The 10005-nt window shown below is 41.3% G+C and overlaps 1 protein-coding gene across 1 annotated transcript; it reads right to left on the bottom strand.

Annotated features, from left to right (window-relative positions):
* Window positions 1-2305: 2305 nt before the first annotated feature.
* On the bottom strand, window positions 2306-7749 carry LOC114362833 (EF-hand domain-containing protein 1-like). Its single transcript, XM_028318376.1, has 6 exons — window positions 7682-7749; window positions 7502-7618; window positions 5733-5955; window positions 5252-5412; window positions 4704-4912; window positions 2306-2548 (listed from the first exon to the last, which is right to left on the bottom strand). Exons 2-6 carry the CDS (start codon window positions 7553-7555, stop codon window positions 2311-2313), a joined length of 885 nt encoding a protein of 294 aa, XP_028174177.1. The 5' UTR covers window positions 7556-7618; window positions 7682-7749; the 3' UTR covers window positions 2306-2310.
* Window positions 7750-10005: the final 2256 nt, after the last annotated feature.

The raw sequence follows: 10005 nt of genomic DNA, 5'->3' as shown, positions 1-10005 counted from the left end.
CGAGACTTTGGCCTCGAGAATTCCCGAAACTCGAGAAAAAAAATAAGTCGAGAAATCAGAAACCCTATTCGGTTCCAAAAAAACAATATTTTGATTATGTTTTTTTATTGAAATAACACTTCTTTGAATCGACTAGGAATAATCAACNTCATGTGGCAGCAAAATAAACGTTATTCTATTCTATTCTATTCTTGTGTGCCGTGTGGGGACGGCCATAAAGAATACTCTTCCCCACCGCCAACAGGAGGCGTGTCGTAAGAGGCGACAAAATCCCTGCAGCACCGGACGGGCAGCAGCGTCTGCGTGCGAAACCTTATAAAAAACTGCGATCGCCAACCCGCCTGCCAAGCGTGGCGATTAAGGCAAATCCCCCCTCCCCATGGAGAGGAAATCCTTGGGGGAGGCCTTTGTCCAGCAGTGGACGTCTCTCGGCTGAAACGAACGAACGAATAGTGTGCTTACTTTCTGTGAAAGTGTTCTTTCACAGAAAGAAGCAATGAAAAGGGGGAGCGAGAGGCCTCAGCCGACACTCCGGTTATCCGCTGCCGACACCCTTTGCGCAAGAGGACAGCTTATGGTCTCCAACTGTCCCTTCCTAACAGGCCTCGGTCGTTAGACATGGAGGTGTCTGGTGGCGGCTAAGGACGAATGCTACAGGCAACAGCCAATGGCGATGTCCCGCGTTCCCTCATATCACTTATATGGATCATGGCAGAAACAGTCAGGTTTTTAGTGGGTGTAGGGGCTACCCACCTTCTGGTAGGTAGGTGGCTAGCTGCCCCTGCAGCTGGTGGGTATGAAATGTTATGCATTTTCCGGATAAAAAAAGAATAGTAAACAGGAAAAGTTTGTTTTGAATAGAACCGATTTGAAAAAATCTCTCACAATTAAAATTCAAAAATTTTTCTGCTGAACATAGGCTGTATAAAATATTCTCAAAATAGTAAAAAACCTTTGATAATTTACTATTTGATAAAGAATTTACGTATTTATTATTGATTAGGACTAATGTATACCATTATTTATAATTATGGAGTCGGTATTGGAAGATTTTATAGTTTCCTTGAGCTGTCACTTGACAGCCTGGCATACTTTTACGATGGTGGATCAAAGTATTTTGATTTGACTATAGAGCGTGAGAACACGCACACAGTCATAATTATTTTAGTGTGAATAAAACTAGCATCGAAATTACCTAAACTTGACATGCCACGCTAGACGTAAACGCTCTTAAGTTACTTACTTGATTTTAGGAAACTAATACTAATTTTCAGGCGATCATTTTGTACACGTGGAAACTCAAGAAAAATTTCTGTATGATTTCCTATAACTGTGTTAAGTAGGTACCGTGGAAACGGGAAAACTTTTATCTAATAAGGAAATTCCTCTCCAAGGGCCGCTGTTCCCACGGCAGCTCGTAAAATTAACGAAAACTGTTTGGTATTTTTTTGTAACGATCTTTGTAAAATTATTCCGTAGGGAATATGATACGGGAAAGGTTTTATCTAATTTATTAGAGCTTTAACTTTATATGGTATTTATTATCTTCGCAATCGATTTTTGTAATTCGTGTTCTTATTATGGAGTTTCATTTTTGTTGACAGATGTTCTTGGAAAAACAGGTGAGATACAGGCCAAGAGCTTCCTCGTTGTGGATAAAAAAAAAAAAAAAAAAACAAATATATCATGAAAAACATTTGTTTATTTTTTTTCTTAACCTTACGCTACCTTTACTTGCTTTATGACCCTATGTACGTGGTATTTATGAACTCTATTTAACTATGACTACGGTAACATGAATACCTACTTAAATAAATAGATAACTCGATAAGGTTTCATTGGTCATTTCTTATCAATTACATGGCTAAACTAATGCAATTTACATATTAATTTTAATAATATAACACTAGGTGAGCAGTTTATTTATAATTATGTACCTACTACTCATAGTACATACTAAAGTTTTCTGTGTAAAATACTAATATTTTACAAAGTATAAATAATTTACAAATTCTCTTAATAGTAATTAAATAGTTAATAATATGATTTTCATCAACTAACACAAAATAAAAACTAAAGCTAGAATACCTACTTCAAAGCCTAGGCGCAGACCACCGATTTTTAGTCGGCAGATAGTGGATCCCGATTAATTTGTATGAAGAATCAATCAGTGTAATGTGCGCACTTCCATACATGCCCATACTGATTAACTGCCCGACTAAACTATCGGTCGATAAAAAATCGGCGGTCTGCGCCTAGGCAAAGACTTACAATATAATCTTAGGTGGTTACAATTTAATCTTAAAATCATTATAAATCAGTACTCCCTTCTACATTGTCTCTCACCGCTTCCTTGAATCTCTCGCAGAAGTCTGGATCGTCGACAAAGTGCGGTTGCTCTCCCGGGGGATAGGTGGGAACCTTCTTGGCCTCCCGGTGTTCGTCCGGCGCGGGGCCGCTGAAGCAAACCACCTTTTGGTGGTCGTCTTTCGCGGCCCCCGATTTGAGGATGCCTTTCAGAGGCATTACGTTGTCGCAAGTAGGTTTGCTGTTGGAAAAAATTCAAATAAAGTAATTTTTTTTTTAACATTGAACGCCCAGTTAACTCGTCGAGAATTAGGTAGAGACGACGGCACATAAAAATTCGGGAGCTCATAAAAATATTTTAAACTGGTTGGTGTCCGATTTCTTTTACAGCTTATAATATGGTCCCTTGTCTCGTAAACCACCTAATTACTCAACCTCGCCATACACAGTGAGTCGTCATACGATAATCCTGTCCGTTGTCATTTGCGGCGGCGTGGCGCTGCCTTCCACCACGTCGAGGGCGGCGAGGCAGCGCTCCATCGCGTTCGGTTCAGCAACGGTACCTAAGTACTACCTACCTAAGTAGTAGCCTAGGTAACTTTGCAAGCTTGACTTCCTAGCTCTGTAACTATTTCCTTACCTCATCCTCGCTACACGCAGCGAGTCGTCATATGATATCCTGTCCGTAGTCATTCGCGGCGGCGTCGCACTGCCTTCCACCACATCGAGGGCGGCAAGGCAGCGCTCCATCGCGTTCGGTTCAGCCACAATACCTACCTACCTACTTGAATGGGCCCTAGTCTTTTAATGCTCTACTCACCTTTCTATCCACCGCTATAACAATTTACTTACCTCATTCTCGCCACACGCAGCGAGTCGTCATAGGATATCCTGTCCGTGGTCATGGGCGGCGTGGGTGGGCGCGGTGGAGTCGCACTGCCTTCCACCATGTACAGGGCGGCGAGGCAGCGCTCCATCGCGTTCAGTTCAGCCACAGTACCTAAGTAGTAGCCAAGGTACCTCTGCAAGCTTGACTTCCTAGCTCTGTAACAATCTACTTACCTCATCCTCGCCACACGCAGGGAGTCGTCATAAGATATCCTGTCTGTGGTCATCGGCGGCGTGGGTGGGCGCGGCGGTGTCGCGCTGCCTTCCACCACGTCGAGGGCGGCGAGGCAGCGCTCCATCGCGTACGGTTAACCCACAATACCTACCTACTTAATTGGTCCCTTGTCTCTTATTACTCTGATTCCTACTTGAGAGGTTCCTTGTCTCTAACGCACTGCCCTGTAACAATCTACTTACCTCATCCTCGCCACACGCAGCGAGTCGTCATAAGATATCCTGTCTGTGGTCATCGGCGGCGAGGCAGCGCTCCATCGCGTTCGGTTCGGACACGGTACCTACCTACCTAAGTGTTCCCTTGTCTTTTAATGCTTTTCTTACCTGACCTTCTTTCTGCTGTAACGATTTACTTACCTCATCCTCGCCACACGCAGGGAGTCGTCATAAGATATCCTGTCCGTGGTCATGGGCGGCGTGGGCGGGCGCGGTGGAGTCGCACTGCCTTCAACCACGTCGAGGGCGGCGAGGCAGCGCTCCATCGCATTCGGTTCAGTCACAGTACCTAAGTACTACCTACCTAAGTAATAGCCTAGGTACCTCTGCAAGCTTGACTTCCTAGCTCTGTAACAATCTACTTACCTCATCCTCGCCACACGCAGGGAGTCGTCATAAGATATCCTGTCTGTGGCCATAGGTGGAGTGGGCGGGCGCGGCGGTGTCGCGCTGCCTTCCACCACGTCGAGGGCGGCGAGGCAGCGCTCCATCGCGTACGGTTAACCCACAATACCCACCTACTTAATTGGTCCCTTGTCTCTTATTACTCTGATTCCTACTTGAGAGGTTCTTTATCTCTAACGCTCTGCCCTGTAACAATGTACTTACCTCATCCTCGCCACACGCAGCGAGTCGTCATAGGATATCCTATCTGTGGTCATGAGCGGCGTGGGCGGGCGCGGTGGAGTTGCACTGCCCTCCACCACGCCGAGGGCGGCGAGGCAGCGCTCCATTATTTTCGCTTCAGCCACAGTACAGTACCTTCCTATTAAAGCGATCCCTTGTCTTTTAATACTATTATCCAATTTACTTACCTCATCCTGGCCACACGCAGGGAGTCGTCATAAGATATCCTGTCTGTGGTCATCGGCGGCGTGGGCGGGCGCGGCGGTGTCGCGCTGCCTTCCACCACGTCGAGGGCGGCGAGGCAGCGCTCCATCGCGTACGGTTAACCCACAATACCTACCTACTTAATTGGTCCCTTGTCTCTTATTACTCTGATTCCTACTTGAGAGGTTCCTTGTCTCTAACGCTCTGCCCTGTAACAATGTACTTACCTCATCCTCGCCACACGCAGGGAGTCGTCATAAGATATCCTGTCTGTGGTCATCGGCGGCGTGGGCGGGCGCGGCGGTGTCGCGCTGCCTTCCACCACGTCGAGGGCGGCGAGGCAGCGCTCCATCGCGTTCGGTTCGGCCACGGCCGCTTGGCCGATCTTGGCGAGCTGCGCGCGAGTTTCGGCCGCTTGCTCGTCACGGACGGCTTCCTACAAATGGTTTTAACGAATTTATTGAATTGAAAACTATCCAGTGCAGTTTTTGGGATAGTTCGTTAGCATGTATGTAAGTGTACGGCAGAGTTAGAGTGAAACCTGTGCCCTGCAGTTATTCGAATTGTAGACTGAATTGCATTTTTTCTGCACGCTGATAACACTTATGCAAGTTAGGCCTTTTCTATAATTTCCATAATAAGTACGTAAGTCAGGTTCCGAATTCTTTTTTAAAAACAATGTTCTTTGAACCCTGTTTTTGATTTATTCTATGAAGATATAATAAGAAATAGAAAGAAGAAGAACACCCATCAAAGCTATAGAATACTTAGGTACCGCAAGTTCGTCCTTCAGGTTGCCCTCGCGCATGTGGTAGTTGCGCACGTTGTCGATGACCTCCTGCGGAAACTTGTCCGGGTTGGCGCTCATGTACCGGTACACGAAGAGGTCGCAGCCGATAATCCTGAAGCGGTGCTTGAATACCGGGACAATTGCCCCTGGAATGGGGCAAAAGATGTTCAGCGATAACGCCCCCTTGTGGGCGCTGCAGACTTAAAGAGTAAGAGACTCAGAAAAAAATTAGAGCGTTGTGTAGAGGATAGGGGAGCGATTCGTAATTTCATCTAATAAAGTGGTTTTTAAGTAGGTGAAAAACTGGGGGTAGTAAAAAATAATTTATTCTCAAAGTGGGCAGTAGGTAAAATATGTTTAGGAAACCTATGCTCTAAGGTAAAAAAATAAATATTAACATTCATTAGCTCTTCAGGTAAATGGGCGTTTACATAATAATAGAGATATGGAGAACGATTCTGCTTACCAATGTAAAACTTATCTGGCGTAAAATAAGTAGGAAAGTTCGGGTCAGATTCGGGGGTCTGCAGTTTCATAGCCTTGAGGAACTTTCCCTCCTTGATGCCGGAGTTTCTTCGAGGGACTTCGCCGATTTTGATGGTGCCATCGGCGAGACTGTACGCGAGCACGAACTTACGACCATTATCTTCGGGGTGGATCCAGTCAAGCTCGCAGAGGTAGCGGAGATACTGCGAGAAGATTTCAATAGAAGTATACATTAGGTACATTTGCAGATGATATTTACGCCCGTATTCACAAACGATGCTGGCTTATGTGAAGCAGCAAATCGAACGCACAGCGTAGAATAGAGCTCTAAGCTGTTATAGGTTCGTGTGTGGTGTGACCCTGTGCATTCACGCGCACTGTGAGACCTCATAGTAATGTTTGTGAATACGGGCGTGAGTTATGCATTTGTTCACGACTTCAGTAAAATCAGTTGTAAATCGGGTACTCGAAATCAAATAAATTGGGTAAGTTTGAATTAAGTTTGGAGCCATCATGAAATAAATCAGACGAAAGGTAATGGCAAGTGCTTTATCGAAAATTCGAAATAGATTTGGTTCAATTCCAATTTAATGTAGGTACCTACATGTAATAAACGTGAACTAATTAACTATTTTAAATTATAAAATCTGAAGTCACGAACAAATACCAGGTTCAAGAAGTTTGCAAAAGCTTTGAGTGTTGAAATAAGGAGCATAGTAAGTTGTTTAATATTTCAAGGAGTAATAAAGTAGATTCCAAGGATCCGTCTCTGAGGACGAGCCAGTGTTTCTTTGCTCGCGTCTGGTGCAAGTTTAATTGAGTCGGGTGACCTGCGAAGTACAGAGTCGCCAGCAAATTGTTACGTGGCGCTAACTTTGCGCGGTGGGTGAAAATCCATTGTCACAGTATAGTGGAATGTAGTAAAGCAATTTTATACTTTAGGACTAGGTAGTTCTTAACTGAGTAGGCTCCAGTGGAATTAGAGCGGTGCAGGAGGTGTGTGTGTTTTTTTGCGTCATATCACGAAACATAAGATGAGATCACCCATAAGACAGAACTGTTACCTACGGAACGCCACATATTGCACTCTTTTCACACCACTCTACTAGTTACCGCAGCAACCAAGTCACTTGTGTTTCACTTAAATAAAGGCTAGTACGTGTACGAAATCACAACCTTTGCCTACATGAAATCGTGACACATAAAAAAACACGAGTTCAATTTGAGACTGCTAATAAGAACAATGAACATGATTTACTTTTCCATTTCACTGTGGTATTGCAAGCGATAAAGTAATCCAACTGCTCTCTGTAGACGTGCAGGTCCTTTGTGTTCGATGTCCGTTCCGTGTCGTATTCACAGCATGTCGGTAATAACTTACATACGATACAATTGACATTGTACCAGTGACCGCAAGACGCAATACACACAGTCTACTGGTAGTGCGAGAATGTGCATGCATAGGTTGTTACAATGTAGAGTTTGTATAGCAAAACTTTTCCAATCTAGCCAAGACCTAAAGTCCTATTTAAGTTTAATCCATTAGAGATTTGAAGCTGCGTTATGTAGTAAAGGAGAAGTAGAAACAACTAGTAAAAATAACAAATAAATTACCCTAATACTTATGTATTCCGTGTCAAAATAAAATGAAAATTAAGTCGACATTTACTTTTTGATTTAGATTTAAGTCATAAATATTACCAAACCCTTTTCTATTAGCGAGGACATAAGTTACATGCAACATCTTACCTTATTAGCATTTAGGTTGTACTTGATGACATCTTTATGTGGAGGTTTTGGCATCAACCCGTAGCAAGACTGCAAAGTATCCTCTGGAGCCCCAATGCCAATGTGCGGAGGAAAACTCTGAAAATGGAAGGTTACGTAAAGTTGTGTTTATTTTCTTTTTCAGTTCGGTTTTTCATATACCTAAAGCTAAACCGTCACGTCCAATTTGTTACAGAAAACCCGCACAATCTCATATTTAAAACAAAAGTCAACAAAACTGCAGTTTTCAAAGTCACCGTAACAATAATGATCGCGTTATTAATCAAATGAATTGTTTGTTTAAAAGCGAAGAAAAATAAAGTGAGATAAAGACGTGGACTCACCTTGGGAAACTCTTTCCGAGTCTCGTGTTGCACCTCGACGCGCGGTGGCTGATCTATGTTTAGCATCGTCCTGTCGCGAGGATGTAGGAAATTATTAGACAGAACAGTTAATTTATGTAAAAGATAACTCTATTGAAAAACAAAGAATATGTTGTCATTTGGTGTGCCATAAAAGACAAGTTGAAGTTCTTCCCTTTTTTGTCGCAACAGGCATTATTAAAGTTTTAATGAACTTCCTAAATACCAACTCGTACGGAATTAAATTGCAATATCTTTAATATGATCGGAACTACATAATGCTAGAAAAAAAATGCGTAATATAGGTAGAGCCACGGTAGAGCTAAGACACGTCATGTCTAACACTTTTCTATAAAAAATAGTGTTCCATGTAATAGTAAAGTCATTCCTTATTAGAACAACGAATATAGGTTAGTGTTTCGTTATTTAAATGTGTCCTATTGTTGCCTATCCCAAAGGACTAATAAAACGTTACACTATTTCATTATTTAAATCTAATTAAACTTCGGCAACGCCAATGACATACAATAAGTACCTAGTATTAATTATTATTAGTTACAGTTTATATAAGTATAGGTTTGGAAATGTTTGTTTATGTTTAAGTATAAGATTTTAAAACACTGGAGAACTAAGAGTTTTTTACTTAAAATAAGATAAAGAAGTTCTTTCTATTCTTACTAAACTCTATTGTAACAAATAATGGTTGGCAATTGTTGAAAAACGCTCGTTATTTTCACACTGGACGTAATTATTACCCAGCAATAGAAGTTTTTGTCGAAGGAAATCTCACCTTATAAGGAAGTTATGACTTTTAAAGTTCCAAACGAAGGTTATTAACAACAAAACAGTAAAATAACTTTTAAAAACGACTTTTTACTACATTAGGTTTTTATGTCATAGAGTAAATGACAAAAATGTATGTTGTAACTCGCATCAAATTTATATTTATTCTCCTTTTGGACACACTTTCAGACGCTTGAAATTTTATGATTTTCCGTACTTTAACCTCTAATACAGTATATTATCTTACCTACAACAAACCTCTTATTGCACAGTGCTTTAGTAAGAAAACATTATAAATTTCGCGGGAAATGTCGTGTTCGCAACGGCAATTGTCGGTTTATACCCTGGCAACGAAGCAGTGCTACTTCTATTGTTAAAGAATTGCACAGATACAACAAAAGTCTCTATTCTTGTAGAAGATTAAATCATTTTTAATGTTTTGGAACATCTTCATGCTACTGAAGTACTACAAACGCGACTATATTTTGGTATCTTTGTAGTTTTTGTGTTATTTAAGTAATGTACTAAATCTGTGGCTAGATACTATAAGAGGTTTTTGTCTTAAAATTGCATTGCACCATTGCAATAACAATATACCTAATCATTCGCGTATCTGACAACGCTATAGATTTCTTGGATAACTTATCCAATGTTACTGAATAAAATAAAGTTACAATAGTGAACGGTATAGCTACCATACCCGTGTGTAATTTTAATTATGTTCGACTAATTAAACCAGAAAGATAGAGTAAAATATTACCTGCCTTCACTGAAATGTAAAAAGGTTTCAATACAGAGCCACAAATCTCCCGCACGGGGAATGACCATCGCTCAACGTCACGGGATGACTACGGGATACTCTATCAATGGGCGAAAGGGAAAGAATATGCAAACAACGCCTTTGTACTGTCGCAGTTGTGCCGTAATTGAATTTTTAATGCCATTATAGTGCTTGAAGTTATGTATAAGTTACAAAGAATTGTGCGTTACTTCAGAATTAATAGGCAACATTTTGTCTTTGCAGGAACCACTGTGGATTTTTCGAGACAAATACAGTCAGCGTCAAATAGTTCGTGACATCCAAAATAGCCAAAAATTTCACAACACGTCTTTGTTACAATAAATTGGAATAAAGTGTCAGCAACTTTTTGACTACTTTGGGTGTCACTAGCTATTTGACGGTCACTATATTCAGGTACGGTACTCATGTAATATAAAAAAAATCGATGTTGACTGATTTTATTATTTTTATACCTACTTTAGGCATACTTTGCATTGGTAGGTGTAATTTTAAATTTTCATGAAAATTAAATCATTAAAGAATCGTTTTTTTTACAAAAG

Source organism: Ostrinia furnacalis, unplaced genomic scaffold (assembly GCF_004193835.3).
Source record: "Ostrinia furnacalis isolate ACB-3 unplaced genomic scaffold, ASM419383v2 OfSCF6789, whole genome shotgun sequence".
In the NCBI taxonomy this organism is placed as follows: domain Eukaryota; kingdom Metazoa; phylum Arthropoda; class Insecta; order Lepidoptera; family Crambidae; genus Ostrinia; species Ostrinia furnacalis.
Note: the sequence above shows the minus strand (reverse complement) of the source record. Positions and strands in the feature narration are given on the sequence as shown.

Excerpts from the sequence above, each read along its gene's own strand:
- LOC114362833 (XM_028318376.1), bottom strand. The coding sequence starts at position 7,555 with ATGCCAAAACCTCCACATAAAGATGTCATCAAGTACAACCTAAATGCT. Across the intron at positions 5,956-7,501 it reads ACAACCTAAATGCTAATAAG|TATCTCCGCTACCTCTGCGA; the intron begins GTAAGATGTTGC and ends ATCTTCTCGCAG. Across the intron at positions 4,913-5,251 it reads ACCTGAAGGACGAACTTGCG|GAAGCCGTCCGTGACGAGCA; the intron begins GTACCTAAGTAT and ends AACCATTTGTAG.